The 22346-nt window shown below is 32.8% G+C and overlaps 2 protein-coding genes across 2 annotated transcripts; one reads left to right on the top strand and one right to left on the bottom strand.

The window, feature by feature from the left end:
- The first annotated feature begins 1009 nt into the window (after positions 1 to 1009).
- Positions 1010 to 9315, top strand: LOC114389863 (protein NETWORKED 1D-like). The gene is made up of 5 exons (XM_028350585.1): positions 1010 to 1325; positions 1733 to 1815; positions 1937 to 2146; positions 2854 to 7442; positions 7973 to 9315. Exons 3-5 carry the CDS (start codon positions 2044 to 2046, stop codon positions 9068 to 9070), a joined length of 5790 nt encoding a protein of 1929 aa, XP_028206386.1. The 5' UTR covers positions 1010 to 1325; positions 1733 to 1815; positions 1937 to 2043; the 3' UTR covers positions 9071 to 9315.
- An 816-nt stretch (positions 9316 to 10131) lies between these two features.
- Positions 10132 to 18281, bottom strand: LOC114389858 (sulfate transporter 3.1-like). Its single transcript, XM_028350581.1, has 12 exons — positions 17819 to 18281; positions 16639 to 16846; positions 15454 to 15625; positions 15207 to 15272; positions 14264 to 14377; positions 13448 to 13564; positions 12119 to 12245; positions 11586 to 11872; positions 11281 to 11471; positions 11094 to 11179; positions 10901 to 10977; positions 10132 to 10736 (listed from the first exon to the last, which is right to left on the bottom strand). The coding sequence occupies exons 1-12, from the start codon at positions 18159 to 18161 to the stop codon at positions 10551 to 10553; spliced, it is 1974 nt and encodes a 657-aa protein (XP_028206382.1). The 5' UTR covers positions 18162 to 18281; the 3' UTR covers positions 10132 to 10550.
- Between the last annotated feature and the right edge of the window lie 4065 nt (positions 18282 to 22346).

Below are 22346 nucleotides of genomic sequence, written 5' to 3'. Positions count from 1 at the left end.
ATAAAAATTAAAAAGTAGCCCAATGAAGACAAAATAAAAAACTTACCTAATACGTTGAGAACATTAATTTAAATAATATTAATCAAACATCAAACGTCCAAACTGGAATCATCAATATGCGAAGAAACGACTCCTAACCACTCACTCAATTCATTAATCGATTTAAAAATTCAAATTAAAATGTGCATTTAATTTTCATTAAACCTTTAACTTTTAACAATTAATAAAACTATAAAAAAATTCATATATTTTTTTTTCAATATTTTTACATTTTAAGTAAAATATAAAAATAAAAATATTTCAAAAATAACAAATGTTGTCATTACATAAGGATAATGATAAATTTATGTATTCTATGAAAGAACAATGTAAAATAAAAAATTATTATATTTATTGTTGATGATAAAAATTATATTTTAGTAAATAAAAATAAATTATTTAAATTAAGATATATGTATATATATATATATATATATTAATTTGATATGGTGCATTAAATTTTAAATTTAAAAATCAACCTAATTTAAATAATACCATATAATAATATAAAATATTTAATATATGAAATGATATATAATTTAATATATAATAAATTATTATATAATTAATAAACTTTAATTTTTAAAATAATTTCTGTAAAAATAATATTTAGTTAAATAAAGGTATAATATTTTATATTAGCAGTATATTAAAATTAAATTTAACAGTCGAATTTTAAAAATTTCTGAAAATAAATATTTAAAAGATTTAATTAGAAACATTGAAAATATAGTAATTTTTTATCTTAATTATATTATTATCTAATTATAGATTTTTATGTAAATAAAATTATTTAATTTTTAAAATTTTATATAAATTGTTTTAAAAATTATATTTAAATTATCTTTTTAATTAACTAATAATTTTCAGTTAAAATGAAATTAATATTTCAATAATTTATTTATTGTTTTTTTTATTGACAATTTGGCATTTCTCTCATCCTTGGGAACGGTCAGAAAGGACAGAGTATGCCACCAACCCACAAAGCTAAACTGAAAAGGTAACACTGCTTAACAGCAGCAACCAGACCAGCAAGAGAGAGAAACAGACAGAGAGAGAAAGAAACACAAACACAAACGCAGACAACATTGTGTATTGTGTTCTTGAGCAAAACACAGAGATCCAACTAACATCAACATGGGGTGACACACAAAACTTTATGCACATAATAATAATAATAATAATAATAAAACAACACAACACCTGAACTTGTTCATCGCCGCCAGTGGAAATCAGAACCCAATACCTCAAAGTTTCAAACTTTCAATCTGTTACTGTCATTTTTGGTGAGTTACTTCATATCTCAATTACACGCTTTTTTTTTTCACTCTTTCAAGGATTGATCTCTTTCCCATGATTCTTAACTGTAACTTCCTCCTCCTCACTGCCTCTTCTCTATTCAATCCCATTCAATTAAAGTCAATTATCTCTTTGTGTTGATCATCAGTTTTTTTTTTATGTTTTAATTTCAAGTTTAATAATCTGGATTTGATTGATCAGGTAGTTTGGATTATATGGTGGCCATCTCATGTATGATCATCATAATTCTTGTCAAAATTTGAGAATGGATTGCTGATTTGTCATCTTCTGATGCCTTTAAAAATTTCATGTTTTTATTGATTTGCCAAATTCTGATATATTTTTATTTTTTGACTTTCTGTTGTTTTAATTGTTTTTTTTTTTGTCTGATCAGGTAGTTTGTACTAATTCCGGCATGTCAGGAGGTATTTGTTCATTCAATTTTAGAGGTTGATTCATTGAGGTCCAACTGATAAGGTACTTTTGTGCTGTTTCAGATCATTTTTGAGAAAAGAAAGAGACGTGGCTTTGATTTATCTGAAACTGAACGCTTGTTTTCTTTTGGTTTTGTCTGTTCCAATGAATACAACACAAGCAGAAACAGTGTAGACTTTGGTTGACTTCGTAGTTGCTTCTTCGAATCTTTCAAGGGTTAAGTTCCTATAACATCGGAAGAGAAAGTGCTGTTGTCCTTTTGCCGGAGCCATGGCGACTAAGTCTCAAGCAAATTCCAGGAGAATGTATTCATGGTGGTGGGACAGCCACATAAGCCCCAAAAATTCAAAATGGCTCCAGGAAAATCTCACAGGTAATGCCTTCTATCTCTCTGCTGCCTTTGGTAGTAACTTAGTTTTTAACAGTTATTTTTCATGAATTGGCACCTTCATTGAATCACACACCATTTATCGATTTGTTATATATGGGGGAAATATATGTTTCTGACATCGAATTGAAAGGGAATTTGTTGAGATTGTTATGACTATAAGGCCTTAAAATTGTAGCCAAAATGCTTTTTCTGCTAGAAGCTTTATAATATAGGACTTGCCAATGAAAGTATATTTCATCTTCAGTAATGTCTGCCACAATAATAAAATGTGGTTTAAATTTGTTTTCAGTTTCATTTCAAAATTTAAGGGGGCATATATGAATTTCTATGGAAGCATTTTCCTGAAACTGCAAATGTTTGTCTACATGAATATTTTCAAATCATCTTTGTTGGTTAATATCTTCTCCAAAATATTTTTCTTTTTCTAGCTATAGATGTTGAAGCATGGAGAGATGTGATTTATTTTGTTTCACAACATATTAGTTCTTTCCTCCAGGGACATGTTACATGCTCTGTATGTGCTAGTCTGCTGAGCCAAGTCTACTTCCTTTATTCTCAATTATATCGTTTATTTGCTTATTCTCTCAGAGAGATGTGACAATATTTAATTTTTCTGTTATCATCCATTTGGTACTGTCTGTGTTTTAAAAACGTTTGAACTTATCACAAGGATATTCCCTCTTGCACAGATATGGATGCCAAGGTGAAGCAAATGATTAAGCTTATTGAAGAAGATGCAGATTCCTTTGCCAGGAGAGCAGAAATGTATTATAAAAAACGCCCAGAGCTTATGAAAATGGTTGAAGAGTTTTACAGGGCATATCGGGCATTGGCTGAGAGATATGATCATGCAACTGGAGTGATCCGCCACGCCCATAAGACCATGGCTGAAGCATTTCCTAATCAAGTTCCTATGATGTTGACAGATGATTTACCTGCCATTTCTCCTACGGAGACTGAGCCACATACTCCAGAAATGCGACACCCTTCACGTGCATTTCTTGATCCAGATGAACCACAAAAGGATGCTTCTGCTCATTTCCATGCTATCAAAAGAAATGGTGGTTATACTGGTGAACCCGATTCTCCTTTGAACAAAACCGGTTTGAAACAGCTCAATGATCTCTACATCCCTGGAGAACAAGAAAATCTTCCAAAGTTTGCTAGAAGGGGGCTCAATTTTTTTGAGACGCAGGAGGAGAGTAATGAGCAAAACAGTGGAAGCAACAACACTTTGTCTGAGTCTGAACGCGTGACAAAAGCTGAGACAGAAATTTTGGCCTTGAAGAAAGCCATTGCCAAATTAGAAGATGAAAAGGAAGCTGGCTTGCTTCAGTATCAGCAGAGTTTGGAGAAAATGTCTAATCTCAAGTTAGAAGTGTCTACTGCACAAGAGAATTCTCGAAGACTCGATGAGCGAGCAAGTAAAGCTGAAGCTGAAGTTCAAGCCTTGAAGGAAGCCCAAATCAAATTACAGGCTGAAAGTGAAGCTAGTCTTCTTCAGTACCAGGAATGCTTGGAGAAAATATCTAATCTGGAGAAAAATATTTCTTCTTTGCAAAAGGAAGCAGGAGAACTTAATGAACGAGCTACTAAAGCTGAAACTGAGACTGAGTCCCTAAAGCAGGAACTTGCTAGAGTAGAAGCTGAAAAGGAAGCTACCCTTGTTCAATATAACCAGTGCTTGGAGACAATATCAAAACTGGAGGAGAGAATAAAAGAAGCTGAGGAGAATGCAAGAAGGATTAAGGAGCATGCCGATATAGCAGAAAAAGAAATCGAAGCTTTGGAATTACAAGTTACTAAACTTAATGAAGAAAAGGAAGATGCTGCTCTCCATTATCAGCAATGCATGGAGATAATTTCCAGTTTGGAGTATAAGCTCTCTTGTGCTGAAGAGGAGGTGCATAGGCTAAATTCCAAGATAGTTGATGGGGTTGAAAAGTTACAGAGTTCAGAACAGAAATGTCTTCTCTTGGAGACATCAAATCACACTCTGCAGTCAGAATTACAATCTTTGGCACAAAAAGTGGGGTCTCAAAGTGAAGAACTTAATGAGAAGCAGCAGGAATTGGGTAGACTTTGGGGTTGCATACAAGAGGAGAGACTGCGATTCATTGAGGCTGAAACTGCTTTCCAAACTCTTCAGCAGTTGCATTCTCAGTCTCAGGAAGAGCTTAGATCTCTTGCTTCTGAACTTAACAGTAAAGTGGAAATACTGGGGAATGTGGAATCTCGTAAGCAGGCTTTAGAGGATGAAGTACACAGGGTGAGTGAGGAAAACAAAATTCTAAATGAGGTCAAAATTTCTTCATCTTTGTCTATAAAAAATTTGCAGGATGAGATTTTGAATTTGAGGGAGACAATAGAGAAAGTTGAACAGGAGGTGGAGCTTCGAATTGATGAAAGAAATGCTCTTCAGCAAGAAATTTACTGTCTTAAAGAGGAGCTTAATGATGTGAATAAAAAACATGAAGCCATGATAGAGGAAGTCCGGTCAACTGACTTAGACCCACAGTGCTTTGGATCATCTGTGAAAAAATTGCAAGATGAGAACTTAAAGCTGAAGGAAACATGTGAGGCTGACAAAGGAGAGAAAGAAGCTCTTTTGGTAAAATTGGAAACCATGGAGAAACTTCTGGAGAAAAATACTGTTTTAGAGAATTCCCTTTCAGACTTGAATGCTGAGCTGGATAGCGTCAGAGGAAAGGTAAATGTGTTGGAAGAAACATGCCAATCTCTACTAGTGGAGAAATCAAATCTTGCTGCTGAGAAGGCCACCTTGTTTTCTCAGTTACAATCCACAACTGAAAAGCTGGAGAAGCTCTCAGAAAAGAGCAACCTATTGGAAAATTCACTATTTGATGTGAATGCTGAACTTGAAGGGTTAAGGGTGAAGTCCAAGGTATTAGAAGACACATGTCGATCACTTGACCATGAGAAGTCCAGTATCTGTCAAGAGAAAGAAACCTTAGTTTCACAGTTGAACATAACTCATCAAACACTGAAAGATCTTGAGAAACTGCACAGTGAATTGGAATTGAAGCATTTGGAACTAAAAGGAGAAAGGGAGTCTGCACTTCAAAAGGTAGAAGAGCTACTAGTTTCCCTATATTCTGAGAGGGAAGAGAATTCCAGAGTTTTGAAATTGAATGAAGATGAATTGGCTGAGAAGGAATTACAAATTCTTATTCTACAAGAAGATGCAAATTGCAAGAAAAAGGAATATGAGGAGGAACTGGACAGAGCTATACATGCTCAACTTGAAATTTTCATCTTGCAGAAATGTATTGATGATTTGGAGAAAAAGAACCTCTCCCTTCTAGTTGAGTGTCAGAGACTTTTGGAGGCTTCCAAAATGTCGGACAAAATGATATCTAAATTGGAGACTGAAAATGTTCAAAAGCAGGTTGATGTGAATTCTCTGTCTGAGAAAATTAAAATACTAAGGATTGGCTTGATTCAGGTGTTGAAGACTCTTGACAATAACAGTGGGCATTTCGGTGAGGATATGCTTGAAGAAGGCCAAATGCTCCTGAACCACATATATGGAAAACTTCAGGAGAGGCAGAAATCTTTTGACACAATTTTCAATGGAAGCCAACAAATGGCCATTGAGAATTCAATTCTGATTACATTCCTAGAGCAGTTGAAACTAAAGGTGGAAAATCTTGTGACACAAAGGGACACCCTTGATGAGGAGTTCAATATCCAGTCTAAGCAGTTCTTGGCATTGCAAATAGAGGTCCAAAAGATATTGCAGAAGAATCAGGAGTTGGAGTTGACAATAAGCAAAGGAGAAGAGAGAATGGAAGTAATGACAATTGAGACAGACAATCTACGAAAGCAGTTGTCAGACTTGGAAAAGAGTCACAACAATTTACAGGAGGATAGTTGCAAGATATTGGAAGAGAAGAAGTCCTTGACAAGAAGATTTCTAGATCTGGGTGAAGAGAAAAGTAACTTGGAAGAAGAAATATGCGTCATGATCCATGAGGCAATAGCTCAATCTAATCTTTCCCTGATTTACGAGAATATTATCTTTGAAAAACTCATGGAACTTAAAGAGCTAGGTGAAGATCTTGATAAACATTGTTCAGCAAATAATGACCTTGATGAGAGATTAAGAGTAATGATGTGCAAATTAGAAAATGCAGAAATGGAAAATTCACATCTTAAAGAGTCATTCGTAAAGTCAAACGTTGAACTACATTTAGTTGAATCTATCAATGGTCAATTGAGCTGTCAGATTAGGGATGAAAGGGAGATGTTGCATCTAAAGGAAAATGAACTTTTGGAAGCAGCTGAGATGTTTCATGTTTTACATACTGAGAAAACAGAATTGCAAAGAATGGTGGAAGATCTGAAGATTAAATATGATGAAGCTAGGGTGATGCTTGAAGAACAGGCTAATCAAATTTTGAAATTGTCCTCAGACAAGGATCATCAAAATGAAGAGCTCCTATGCCTGTCTGAAGTGAATCAGAAGTTGGAGTCTGAAATGGGGTACCTACGTCAAGAGCTTGGAGAAACTAAACTGAGGGAAAAGAAGCTAGGTGATGAAGTACTTAAGGGAACAAATGAGATTGAACAATGGGAAACTCAGGCTTCAACACTCTTTGCTGAACTGCAGATTTCTGCTGTCAATGAAACATTATTTGAAGGAAAGGTCTGTGAACTAAATGAGATGTTTCGTGTTTTACATACTGAGAAAACAGAATTGCAAAGAATGGTGGAAGATCTGAAGACTAAATATGATGAAGCCAGGGTTATGCTTGAGGAAAAGGCTAGTCGAATTTTGAAATTGTCCTCAGACAAGGATCGTCAAAATGAAGAGCTCATATGCCTGTGTGAAGTGAATCAGAAGTTGGAGTCTGAAATCGGGTACCTACGTCGAGAGCTCGGAGATACTAAACTGAGGGAAAAGAAGCTAGGTGATGAAGTACTTAAGGGAACAAATGAGATTGAACAATGGGAAACTCAGGCTTCAACACTCTTTGCTGAACTGCAGATTTTTGCTGTCAATGAAACATTATTTGAAGGAAAGGTTTGTGAGCTAGCTGATGCATGTGAGAATCTTGAACGTAGAAACTACTCCAAAGACATGGAAAGTGAGCATCTGAAAGAAAGAGTTAGCGAGCTGGAAGTTGAAAATGGAAGACTGTGTGAACAATTAATTGCTTATGTCCCTGCTGTCAGTGCTTTGAATGATTGTATAACATCTCTGGAGATGCAGACTCTTGCACATGAAAAGCCTCATGACCATGAAGAATCAAAGGTATTAACATATCATTTTAGTATTTTGTTGTTACATTATTATAGCTTTTGTATATGTGATTCCTTTGGGTCATAATTTTACAATTATGGGGTTAGATCCTAATTATTGTTGCACTCCTCTGTGCTTTGAGGCACTGTATTGGACTATTGAGCTAAATTCCAATTTTCAACCCTATTATCAAGTGTCTTTCTTTACTTTAGATGCATAATATGACTTCATAAAAACCTTTGTCCCGTGAAATATGGGGTGTAATGGTGTCTGGTTTTGCAATTAGTTTGTTTGCCAATGCTTTGCATTTTCAACTAATAGTTTGCATGGTTAGGATGAAATGATTTTGCTTTGTTGATTATATCAACATGTGAAGCATGTAGGTTTTTAGCATATGGTTCATTATTTCATTGGCTCTGATTTATATGGAATAGATCAATTTCCAAATCTATCTAATTGAAATAAAGTAGTTTTTTCTCTGTAAAATAGTTTGTCAATAATCTGCTTTGTAATAATAATTTGATCATAATCACCATTTTCAGGTTAATAGTTTGGTGAATAATGAATGCACTGAAAATGGTCGACAAACAGATGAAGATCGGACTGTTGTGGCACCAGACGCACTCCCTTACTTCCAAGACATGCAGAGAAGGATCAATGCAATTGCAATGGCAGTTAAGCAGTTAAATGAAAGTTTTAAATCTAAGCATGTAGAGAACATGCAAGCAAGCAAGCATGTTACTCAAGCAGATCAAGCAAGGCCAGATACCCCGGTTACCGAGATTGAAGTTCTGCCAAAAGACATCATGCTTGATCAAATATCTGAATGTTCATCATATGGGATAAGTAGGAGGAGAGAAATTCTTGAGGCTGATGATCAGATGCTTGAGTTGTGGGAGACAGCAGATAAGGATGCCGCAATTGGCAAGCAAGCTGAAAAGACACAGAAGATGGTTGCTGAAGCTGCTGGCAATCATCAAAGAGGAGCAACCATGGAACTCAGAAATAAATATCCTTCAACAGATTCCTTGGTGGAAAAGGAGTTGAGTGTGGACAAGTTAGAGGTCTCAAGAAGATTGACACTACCACGCGAAGAAGGGAACCAGAGCAAGATTTTGGAGAGACTTGATTCTGATGCACAGAAGTTGACAAACCTCCAAATCACCGTACAAGATTTGATGAAGAAGGTAGAGATTAATGAGAAGAGCACAAAGGGAAAAGGTGTTGAGTTTGATGAGGTGAAAGGGCAGCTTGAAGCAGCTCAGGAGAACATCACAAAGTTGTTTGACACCAACCGCAAGTTGATGATGAATATGGAAGAGGGTACCTTGTCTTCTGTTGGGAAGGATGCAGCAGAGTCGGGTGAAAGTGGAAGTGTCAGCAGAAGGAGAGTTTCAGAACAGGCACGTAGAGAATCAGAAAAAATAGGACAACTGCATTTGGAGGTGCAAAGACTGCAGTTTTTACTGCTGAAACTAGGTGATGGAAAAGAAATCAAAGAGAAAACAAAAATGACTGATCGAAGTCCACGAGTGCTTTTGCGAGATTATATCTATGGTGGGATGAGAACCAACAACCAAAAGAAGAAGAAAAAGCTACCCTTTTGTGCATGTGTGCGACCTCCCACCAAGGGAGATTGATTGTTACCATATAGTTTGAAGTAAGTGAGACATTAGCTTTCTTGTTTGTAAAATTTTGTTTCTAAGGATGCTTCAAGACCCTACATATTTTGATCATGCTGTACATGTTGTGCCTCATTTACTCGTAAGAAGAGGCCAAGGCTAGGATGAATTTTTGCCATTTTTTTCCTGTAATATTTAGTTCTGAATAATCACCTTTTTTCTATCTGGTTTAGATGAGTAATGAGTGCTTAGTGTTTTGGCTATTACGTTGTTTAACATACATTGTGGTGCAAGAGACTATTCCTGAACAGAAGCAGGCTCGTCAGTTTGCTTTCATTGATTTCTTCCATCTCCATTTTTGGGCTAAGGACTAAGCCCGTATAAAGTAACTGAAAAAGGTTCTTGCTGTGGACAATGCCGCCTGCTTCCTGCATATTCTTTTTGGCTTCCGGAATGGCCAATCTGGAATGAAAAATTACACTCTGGAATGCACCCTTTTTTTTTCTCTTCAGGAATGACCAATCGGAAAGGTAAAAGAAAAACATTCTGGAAAGGGTGCAGGAAGCAACAGCCTTTCATGTTTAATTATTCAACACCTATCCTTATTCCAAATTATTTTCGTTTTTTTATATTATTATTTGGGTTAATCATTGGGCCCTAACCTGAAAACAAACAACTACGTAGTATGAAGGTAGCAACCCTTTTAGTATTATAGGCATCACATTCCTCAAGTCAAATAGAGTGAGTATTTCTTACTCCTTGTTCATTTCCCAACTAAATTCTAGCTACCTAATTCTGCTCGTTAGTTTAGTTGTGATAATTTGATAGTACTTAGAGATTATATGTGTGGGGGTGTGCGAACAACTCATCAATTTCAATCTCTTAATCTTTAAATTGACTTTAATCCGATTAGTATCAATGTAGTTATACATGAATTCTTTACGTGAACATTATATTTCGCTATTTTGCTATTTCTCTTAAGTGCACCGTATACAGTCTCCTCCCACAATGAGGCCAACATATGCGTGTGTAGTATAATTTGTTTTCGCCGGTAATGATTTATGCTTGAGAACTCAAGATCAGAAATCCACATTGATTGGTTCTAGTTCTTAGACGTTTCCAAAGGATTTTTAAATTCTCATGGCAATTACTTTACAATTGAATATGGAGGAGTGCTAGCAACACACTTCTTTACCTCTTTACATGTGTTCAAAAGAGTGTGTCTGAGAGTGTGTTGCTAGCATTTCTCTTGAATATATTATCAAGCATGATACGTAAAGATTATTTCAACAGCCTATACATAGGAGATTTTCTTCTAACTAAGGATGCAGAGTTGAGAAATTAGAAGACCCTTGCATCTTTCATTTTCCTATGCCTTTAAAACTTCTTCGGCGTGATTCAGAAATTCTCATGCCACACATTGTAGTGGTAACATTACTAAGACGAAAACGAATAAGCTTTTTGAGTTATTTAGAATACTCTTTGGCATATGACTCAGTCACACATTGTTCCAACCCTCTGTTTCATCTTTCTTTGGGTTCGTTTTGCTTGCACGTAGATTGAAGTTGCATGCTCCAACGGCCTCTTCAACAGTCAGATAGATCCATTTCTTCCCTAAATGATTTTGGAACTTCGATTTGTTCAGTTTCTTCATCACTTCACTTACAGGATTGACCAAAACAAGCTGCATGCATAAGGAATTGAAAGATTAGAATATATATATATATATATATATATATATATATATATATATATATATATGCATATCATATCAAGCATGCTAAAATTGAATAAGTTGGAAGAAAATCTTGGTTCATAATTAGCAGATAACACGAGAGAAAGAATTACCTGTAGCTCTCTTCTCTCTGTAATCTTCTTCACCTCTTCAAGCATACTTATTCCACTTGTATCAATGTTTCCAACAGCTGCCAAAGCCAATAAAGTTACACTCAAGTTAGATTGGAAATTCTCATAACCAAATAATAGTTACCATATTTTTTTAGGAAAAATATACTTGGACACCCAAAATGTTGTTACTTACCACTCATATCAATTATAACATACTGCAAACTAGTCTCCCCTGTAGCTTTAATTCTTTCTTCTTCTTCATCAATCCACCTTGTGATCCTATGCACAATAACAAAGTTTTCTGGTAAGTGTTTACTTCTAAGATCTGATGTAGGCCTATTTTTTTGGCATGCAAGAGAAATACTCCAAGTTTTGTTTACCTTTCTCTTAAATAGCTGGCATTGGCAAAGTAAATTGGTGCATCAATCTCTAGAATTAGCATTCCAGGAACATGTTTTGCATTTTGATAGTGCTCAACATTTCGGTATATCACAGAATTTGGAATGTTGCCCAAAACGAATGTCCTTGGCCTTGCAATAAATAGAAGTACCCGAAGTACAGATATTACAATCTGGTTATATATACACACAGGAAACAACATATTAGTTTCATAAACCTTTACATAAATCCCAGAAATGAGTAACCCAAAAATTCAGCAGAGTGGAGGGAGTTGATTGACACATACAGCTATGACTAAGCCAATTTCAACACTGCCAAAGACCACGCCAATGTATGCACTCATGCACACCACAAAGTCAAATTTGTCAACCTTAAATAGATGGATGGCTGCTTCATAATCTATGAGTCCAAGCATTGCAGATACGATAATAGCTGATAGCACCACCAGGGGAGTGTAATGGAACAAGGGTGTCAGGAATAACAATGTCAACATTACTGCAAGTGACATTATAATGTTGGAAGCTGCTGTCTTGCATCCAGCGTTATAGTTCACAGCCGAACGCGAAAATGGTCCTGAAACAAATTCATTTTTCAGCAACACAAGTCAGAAATTGATGCGGGAAAGTAATAATTCATTGATTGTTCTTAATTGTGGGTGAAGAGAAATAAGCCTAATGAAACAAGGCTAAACAAGAATAGAGTTTATGTTTTTGATAGCACTTGGTGATGATCTTACTAAGCCAAACACCGAACTTGCATGTCAAATGGGGTAATAGTATCTAGACATTTGGTGCTCTAACAGTTAAATAAAACCTTTACCTGTTGTGAGGTAGCAAGAGGTGAAAGAACCAACTACGTTCATGGTCCCAATAGCTATCATCTCTTTGTTGCCATCAATATTGTAATTTTTATACATTGCAAAGCTTCTTCCTACTGCTATTCCTTCCTGAAAAATATCATCAAATTCAACACTCAACATCTTGTTGAAATCTACACTAACAGGATTAGCAGATGTAGGATTTTCTCTGTTGCACTAGGCCATTCATTTCCTAGATTATAACTATGCTCATGATTCAATGGGAAAATAGGCAAGGTAGGAATCAAGAGAGATTAAATGGTTAAAATGTAAAAATAGAAATAGTTGGATCAGCAAGCAATAACTTTTTTAGGGTGTATCTCTTTTCACTTTAATTTTTTAATAAGATGGCCAACCTTGTTGCCTTTTTGAATATCAAACTCTAGAGCCGAGTTTTAATATCATTTATTAGGGATATAACTAGGTTAGAAAGAATTCGAATGGTTGGAAATGTGTTTCCGACAAAAATTAACACATAATAGAAAGAATTTGAGTATAGAAAAAGTTCGAATCAAATAAAAAAAATCGATTTGAATTCTGTATTTTTTTTGGGTACTTCATCAAATTTAGATATTTATGTTTTCTAAATTTCTATTTTGAAAAAGAAAAATAAAAAATTCCTAACCTTTGTTAAGGCAGTATACTAACCACAACCACAAGGTGAGTTATTATAGAATAAAATAAAATAAAAAATAATGATACATAAATATCATATTATTTTAAACATTCCACTAATATATTTTATTTTTTTTATTTTTTTCTATCATATCATATATCATATATTATATACCCTATATCCAATTAAACTTATATTTTTCTCATTTTTCTTTTTCTTATTAGGTGTACAGTAGCATATTGGTGTCAATGTAACATTCTCCTAAAATAAATGAATATCTCACTAGCTTGCATATTGCATTTCTCTAGGACGATTGGTGTCGGTCATGTGATCTAATGTAAATTTATGTGATATTTCCTATCCAACGTTCTTTTTTTTTTCTTCATTTTTTTATCCAAGGCTGCACAACCAAATTTGACTACCCAAATCACCGTCAAAATACAAGGACCATGTCATCAAACCAAAAACAGAAAATGGCATTAATAATAGTGCTATGGCTTTGTCGAGTTTCTTTTTCTTTTGACTTGGCAAAGGATGTGACATTTTGGAGTTGGGGTTTGTCTTTTTTATGTTGGTGTACGCGTGTTAAGTCCTTGGCCATTTTTGGTTGCCGTGTAGCCAAGGCATATTAGGCATGCATTCCGACAAAGTAATTGAGTTTGAGAGGTACACGCACCGCAAGTGATATGATGCCAACGACAATGCCAGTTTTGACAGCTGTAGTCATGTAAGGCGACACAAATACCAGATTTGTGAGTGATGGTGGATTCAAACCCTTCTTCAGTTCTCCTATCTGAACTCATCATGTTCAAAATTGCACCACAGAAAATTATTACAATAGTATCAGATATCTATCCTTCTCTAGAGACAAGATTAGAAAATCAATTAATTGTAGGCAGTAGCACATGCTCATCAATAATCAATAATAATAATAATGATCAATAACTTTTCAAAAGATAATGGGGCATATGTATTATCCACATAAATCATAATAGTTGGACTTTATAATTGTTTTCTCGAGATGTATCTGACATACATATAGTGTGAACTTTGTTCTCATGCTTAAAAAATGATTCCTCTGCTGGTCCTATTGGATAAGAAAGTTCATGATTATGGGTGGTATGGGTAGGACCCAATGCCACTCAACAGTGTTTGGTTGCGTGGCACTGTGAGTGAAGTGAACGCGTTACGAAAAAGAGTGTGCAAAAATATGCATATTAAGTTTTATCTATGAAATTATATTTGATCCAATCATTAATCAAATCGCGTTAGGAGATGGGTTTTTTTTTCTTCCTAAATCAAAATTTGAATAAAAAGTTTATTCAATCAAACCATAGTTAACTTGCAAATTAGTAAAAAAAATACTAACCAGTATAATACAATATTCCATGTACTTCTTTTATATAATTTTTTAACCTGTATTTTATAATTACACTTTTATATATTAAGAAAGAGAGAGACACAAGTAATAACATGAAAATGAAATACTCACCACTTCAACACCGTGCTTCTCGGCGTGAGTGAAATAAACCAAGAGACTTCCCAATATAACGGACGTCAATGGCGCCATTGCTGACACCCAAAAAAACCTTGGTCGTTTTTTGCTCTGCACGACAACACAAACTAAACTCACAATCCATTTTTTAAATTTAATTAACTGAGAAAACTTAACCACACCTATTCTGCAAGTCATTAATTATCAGCGAGGAAATGAAATTTCTAAGCAAGTTAAATTAATTTAAGTAAATTATGATAATCATGAACACCCATTATATTATTAAGACATCTAGAGAGATATAAAAAAATATAAATATAAGATTTATGTTGTGATAAAAAAAATATAAAAAAAATTGAGAAGTGTTAGTGATCTGTTTAAAATAAGTGGATATTTGTATATCATTGTTCTTTTACCATTTAGTATAATTAATACTTTGATTTTGTTATAGAAGCAGCTGGAGAAATGATGAAAGAAGGATAAAATGTCAATTGCAGCTGAGGAAATTTGCTATTTTGTTGGTAAAGCTAGAGAGAAGAAACTAGCCAGGTTAGGTTTGAAAATAGATCTCAATTCCAAAAGATTAATTAAGCTGATATTGAAATCCCGTTTCTAGAAACGACGGGCATAAATAAAATGCAAAGAAAAAAATTAAAGTGATAGGAATGTAAACTAATCCGTTTACAGTTATAATTAAGTCATGTCTGTTGGTGAGAGCGTATATCAATATATCATCTGGCCGTGCTTCTTTTTCTTTGTTCAGTGTCAACATATTACAACCTTTGCTTGGGAAAGAGAGTCAAAGATGCGCAACATGAACCACATATATAATTTGTTATATTAAGTCAATAAGCAAATAAATAAATAACTTTATAAGATTATTAGATATATAATATATTAGGTATTTTATGCATATAAATATGGATTAGGTGTTACTTACGAAGTATCTTGTGCTAAGGAGGAAGAAAATGAAGACACATCCTAACACAGCACTTTCCCACCTCCACTGCAAAAGGACACAAACTTATGTTGAATTTGTGTCAAGTCAAAAAATAATTGCGTGAACGTTACATATAAATTCTTTTAATTGAAAAGTAGTTAATTATATTGTACTAAAATTTTGGAGCTGGTAGGTGAGTTAGCTATGTCATATTTCAGTATGTTTCAACTTAGAAGAATTTGTATACCTCATGAGTTTGGGTGAAAACAGAGCGCATCACTGATATGATATCAGCTCCATGGGTGAAATGCTCAAGGCCAAGAATCGATTTTAGTTGCTGCAGACACACCACCGTGGCTGCTCCTCCCATGAACCCTATTATGGTTGCATGTGACAGAAAATCCACGATCAACCCCAACCTGCAATCATCATCATGTGTTGTGCGTGATATTAATTACATTGTTGTGTTCATTAACATTAAAATTTAACTAAAGAAAACAATTTTAATTAGATGTGCTGATAAATATTACTACGTTAGTATATACGTCTACTATATATATGTATATATGCTGTATGAGCAGATTCCTGAATTTGATATAAAAATATATAATACTAATTAATATGGGTTAAGAAGGGAGACGAATCTCATTGATGAAAGAAAATAATATTATAAAACATATTATAAAAATATATTATTATAGATAATATAATTCTTCCTATATTATACTTTAAAGTTTAATAATTATTATTGACAGCAAGATATCCCGTGAGCTTCGTACTATTATTCCGGTAGTACAAGTAAAGTAACAGAAAGAACATATTTTCTGCAATTTTATCATGGATACCGATAAACGCATCCTCCAAAATTGTGTGTATGGATTTTATAAAAAAAAAAAAGTGTGTATGGAGGTGAAAATAAGAGAAAGATGGAAAGAAAAGAGAAAAGAGAAAAAAGAAGAGTAAAAGTAAATTAAAGTAAAAGAATAGAAAATAAATAAATAAATAAAAATGGAAGTGAAACTGTGGAAGGAGATGTGAGAAAAAGAATTAGATGTAGGAATATTATTGTTGTTTGTATTGTAATCTTATTTGTCATTTTTTCTCTTATCTCGATCCACACGTTGATGGTATATACTGTGTACAAAATATTATATGATCAATTTTTTTATTATTTTATATCTTGATCGAATAAAAGAATAGTAGATGTTGTATATATGAACTAAATGCATGGGTTAAGGAGACGTGATATACTTTTATATGTTTTCATTATTTACTATTACTATGGTAAGGATTAAATGAATATTTTATAATAAAAAATGTTATGATCTTATCTAAAAAATATAGTTTAAATTCAAGATTACAACAAATATAAGTTGTTGGAATAGAAAGTGACATTAGATCGTATCATTAATGTGATTCATTAGGAATTTACCTAAACAGACCCAAGGCAGCCTGAAAAACACCAGCAAATAATGTAGCTGTGAAAGCCAGGTGGAGGTAAAGCTTTGGGTCTTCATTGGGATCAACGGCATTACTCAACATCGAACCCATCAGAAGCGATCCAACCGCCACAGTCCCCACTGCCAAATCCCTCGAGCTACCCATCATCGCATAAATCAATGGTGGTATAAAGCTCGAATCTGCACAAACACATATCATACGTTTCCATGTATATTAGACACAGTTTTAATCAAATGAACCAAAATATTTACTAGTAACATTAGTTATAAGTAGTTGAATTAGTAAAGAAGAATCAAAATGGTAAGGTTTTGAATTAAAGTATGCTGTTAAAGTTATTTATGTGATTATTTATGGTTTATTAATGTAAATATTTCTGATATTTATTCTTTTTTGAATTTTTCAATAATTGATATCAAAATCTAATTTGAATTGGTGATCCAACTTATATGAGTAAGACAACAAAAATGAATTTGTATTGAAAGTTTTTATAACAGATAAGTTCATGCATGATAGCCAGACCATCAAGTCTCGTAGGCATTGTGACGGTGCAAGATATTGAAACATGTTGATGGCAATGATTAAATGAGCCGGAATATAAACTCTAAGGATCACCATTTGAATACTCGTGGATTAAAAATAATTTTTCCTTGAGTGTAAGTTAGTGTGAAATAAAGTTTACATTGAGATATAAAAGTTGAACAATAAATAAGTGATGAAAACACACAAAAACTTAAATCTTAAAATTTTATATTAAAATATGGTATCAATTTAATGCTTTACTTATGTGATTTGTTCGATAATCAATTAGTATAAATTTATTTGGTATTTCTCCCCCCTCCAATTTCCCAGCACTAAGAAAAAATATATTATGTAGTTTGAAATTATCATGTTCCTGAACCTCTGAACAATCTCTACGTGATATATAGTCCAGTTTTATAAGTTGAAAAACTCAGTTACATAACACTACGATTAGTTGAGATCATATCTGGTAAGATCTCCAATTTGAATTAAAAATTAATCGTGAATAAAATTAATGAATATTTTAAAGACAAAAAAATTAGTCAAGATCATAAATGCATAATTATCTCAAATCATGTAATAATTTTTTATTATGATTAAGAGTTGATGATGAGTATGAATGAACTACCCACATAGTCCAAGAATTGGAGGGAGGTTGGCGAGCTTGGCATAACTGATGCCCTGAGGAATGGCCAAGCTAGCGATGGTGATGCCAGCTATGAGGTCAGCTTTCAAGAACTGAAAGGTGTATTTGGGAGCCCATTCGAAAATGGGGAAGAAGAACTGAAGGCCAAGCATGAACTTCTTGGAAGCTGGCTTGTTCTTGAACTGCCTCAAAGGGTCATCAGGGAAGAAAGTCTCCTTCAAAGAGTACTTTAGAGACTTGAAAAACGGCTGTGGCGGTGGAACCTCCACTTGGTGCACTCTCTCAAAGTTGTTCATGCCCAAAGGGTACTCATAATCTACACTCCCCATATCTTCAATAATAGTATTTCTAAGCAAGCAAATATGTGTTATATAACTTAATGTGCGAGCTAGCTAATGAGGGTGTGGTGTGTGAGGAGAGTTCTCAATGAGATGGGTTTATATAATGGTTTTTGTGAACAATTAGGTATGAAATGAATTTGTCCATGTGTGGGGGAGGATTCTTGTGAGGTTTATAGTGCGGTAGATGGACCCACACGAAGTCACAAGGTTATTGAGGAGGCAAGCCAAACGTGGCCTTATATATTTCTCTAAATGGAACCTGAAAAGTCTGGACCTGCCCGCCTCATGCCAAATTTGATTTTCCTCTAGCTAGGGATGAAAATTACATAAAGAAGCTTAGTATAATACTTTATATGTGTATGCTGCCGAACACGGTGGAAGAAAAATCAAGGAAGGTTACGCATCTTGGTTTGAGTTTTGAAATATGATGTTTCACTTCTGTGTTATGACTCATGCAATCATTGAGGTTATCACCCCCCCCCCCCCCCAATTAAGTGACGTGGCGTGGGATGGCATCGTATGGGTTGATATGTCCGTTTTATGTCTATGGGTTTTTCTTTTCTTTTCTTTATATGAATAAAAGAAGTTTATGTGACCTATTCTTTCCATAATACACTTTTACACTTTTTTTATAGAAATGAAAATGAAAAAAACGTGCTTTAAGATACATTTTTATTTTGACTAAAAAGTAATATAAAAATAATGTATAAAAATGAGATTTGCTAACATATATATATATAGAATAAATACTTTAACAAGTTACATTTTTCTGTATTTTAAGAATGATAAAATTATAATTTACTAACATACTTTTTTTTATAAAAAAAAGTGCACGCATGTTTTTAAGAATATATGTTAGTAAATTGCACTTTTAGTGTATTTAAAAAACAAAATTATAATTTATTAATATATTTCCTCTTAAAAGATGGGTGTATTAGTGCATATGAAGATTTTCTAATAAGAAATAGTATGCAATTGACATTACTAGAAGTCAAAAGCTCCGTGAGCAATCCCACATAATGATGCTCAAGATGTTTAGTGCCGGAGATTAAGAAAGTTTCCTGATTCAGAGTAGACGTGCTGTGCATTTGTATGTGTGTATGCACAAGGAGTTTATTAAGCCAAATTTTTAAACTCACACTCATCTTTAAATTCAAACAAATTCAGCGATATAAAGGACTATTGTGACTTCGAGATTTTAAAAAATAGTACTTTCCCATATATTGTACGTTACTTTCCCCATCTTAGACTCCAAAATGAAAGATCATTCAAGATATATATTTTTAAAAAATTAATTTTGGAAACCAAAATTTTACAGAGTACGTCCCTGAATTTAAATTCTGAAAGGCAAGCCAAAATGGGGGGAAAAAAGCTAGTACCATTTGAATGTCATGGGAATAAGTGTAACATTAGGAGTATTAATTAAAAAAAGGAAAAGAAAAATAGGTGGTGCATGTGTTTAAAAAAAACTTTATGTTAATAGACCTTTTTAGCTTGTGTATAATGAAATACTCATTATATTATTTAAAAACCTTATTAAGAAACCAACTTTTTGAACAAACTTTTAAGCAAATGTGATTAGGTCTAATAAGGAAACCTACAACAAATATATCTAGACCAAACTGATGACTTATAATTTAAGATGAAGTGTTTTTTATTTTACTCAAACATCAGATCAAGTGTAGACTTTATAAAAACTTGACGTGATACCTAAGGCACACGAATGAACACAATTCATATTGAACTTTTTAATTTCTTTTTAAGTCAAATGATTGTTTGACTTTTTTCCCAACAGGATTTATCCTAGGAATTAATATCAAAAGTCAAACATATATAGAAACATAAAATTATATTGAACTATCTAAAACAGCTTTAATATATACAATCCTGCGTAGATAAAAATGTAAACTATTTTTGGTGACTAGTAAAAAGGTGAATTAATGGTGTAAAAAAATGTAAATTAATAGTATATACAAAAAAAAACATGTGGTTGATTGGAAATTTAGATTTACTGTAATACTATTTAGGCTTAGTTGTAAAATTTATTCTTTTATTTTATCTATTTCATCAAATTGATCATCCTATTTTTTAATTCACTGAGTCTTTTTATATTTCAAAATTTACTATCTTAGTCTCCAAAGTTAATTTTAATCGTTAACGGTTAAATTTTAAACATTGATTTTGACCATTATAAAAGAGTATATCATTCACTTTAAGGATCATGATTTTAGTCATTCTCCAACCATTTTTTTAAGTTTTTATTTTTTAAGAAAATATTGGTCAACTTTCTAGTTTAGTCAATGTTTAAAATTTAATATTGAATGATTAATCAGCTTTGAGGACTAAGATAATAAATTTTAAAATATAGATGGATTTAGATAATAAATTAAAAAATAGGGAGACTCATTATGTGAAATAAGCAAAATAGGGGGACGAATTTTACAATTAAGTCTATTATTAAGATAATTATATTTTAAAACAAAAAATTTATTAGTTGAAACAAATATTATAATTATTAAAATTAATGTAATCATTTCAAACAATATTTATTCTAAATGAATTTAAAATCTACTAACTGCTAATGTAAAATTTTTTATATTATCCGCTAATAAAAATATAACTAATATTACTTTTAAATAGTTATTATAAAAATTAATAAAATTATTGTGTTTTAAAAAAACAAAAAATTAATAAGCGTAATAATTTATGATTGAATTGTGACATAAAAATTCTTTACAGACTCTAAAATATAAGTTTGAATCAATTGGATGTGGAAAAAAAACTAAAGAATAAGATAGTGTATGAATCTAAAATTAATTAATGATTTTATTTCTGTATTTAAACATATAAATTTCTCAAAAAAAATCCTAAAAAATATAAAGAAAGGAAAATGGCCGTTATCACATAAAATGCTGTCTCCTTTTTTCACAAATTCATTTCCTTTCTCTCTTTTTATTTTATTTCCCTTCCAGTAATTTATCTAAATCAAAAGCGGGAAAAAAAATCTTAAATCAAAATGTTGATTATGACAGGCAAAATTTTCAAAACTATATGTAATTAAGCAGTTTAAATGTTTTTATCAAAATCCGATCGATTTCACCACCATTTCCGTAAACTGATCGATAAGCTCAATCAAGATCCTTAATCCACCCATTCTTTGTAATCGGAAAGGTCAAATTTGACTACTAACAAATCATTCACGGAAAGTCACTACTATACGCTGCAAAACAAGCTAGAGTAGTATTTGTTTTTGAATTTTGACCAAACTACAGAATATATATCACACGCTTGCATGTTTTTTTCTTGGGTACGTACGTATATTCATTCGAAAAATACAACAAAACAACTAAGAAATGGACAGTTAGTTTGTCTGGTAGGAAAGCTTCAGAGATTGGGTAATGGGTAGTATAGAAGTGACCAGATTCGTGATGGCAGCTGAAAACGCGCGCGGCGCATCCATGGCTGCCAAAATAAATAGTACTTCTCGCGGTGATTTCGAGGAGCCATTTGAGACGTACGCTTGCATGTTTGACTAGACATTATCAGTGTCGACGTTGGAATAATGGTCACATTTATCAGCACTCACACGATAAATATAAAAACAAATACATAAATTAAAGATAATGGCAACCCTACTTCTACTGTTCTACACCACTCAGATAAGATTGGTCAACGACACACAAAAAAAGCTAGATAATGTCATAGAAACCACATACTATCATCAATACATTAAGAGTAGTCTTGCCCACCGACATTCTTATAATATTGGTTGAAAAATTAAAAATATATATTTATTACATAAATTATAAAGAATATAAAAAAATTATGAACAATCTAATTTTTTTAATAAAAATATTTTTACTTTGATTCTTTAACTAATGTCCTTAAAATATTAGTTAGCATTTATCATGCATTAATGTATCTTATTTTACTTGTTTTTCCTTTTGCTTTTCTTTATAATTTGTTTTAATGTATTCATAAATATGATTTTTTGTTGTTAATCTCTCCCACATTGTTTTAAATAAAAAAAAACTTATTATAACCAATGATGTTTATCATATTATTATTATCATTATCATCATCATCATATTATTAATATCATGACTATAATTATTATTGTTATCATTATTGTACATCATCCCATCACATATGTAGTAATAATAACAACAACGA

This window comes from Glycine soja, chromosome 2, assembly GCF_004193775.1.
Source record: "Glycine soja cultivar W05 chromosome 2, ASM419377v2, whole genome shotgun sequence".
Classification (NCBI taxonomy): Eukaryota; Viridiplantae; Streptophyta; class Magnoliopsida; order Fabales; family Fabaceae; genus Glycine; species Glycine soja.
Note: the sequence above shows the minus strand (reverse complement) of the source record. Positions and strands in the feature narration are given on the sequence as shown.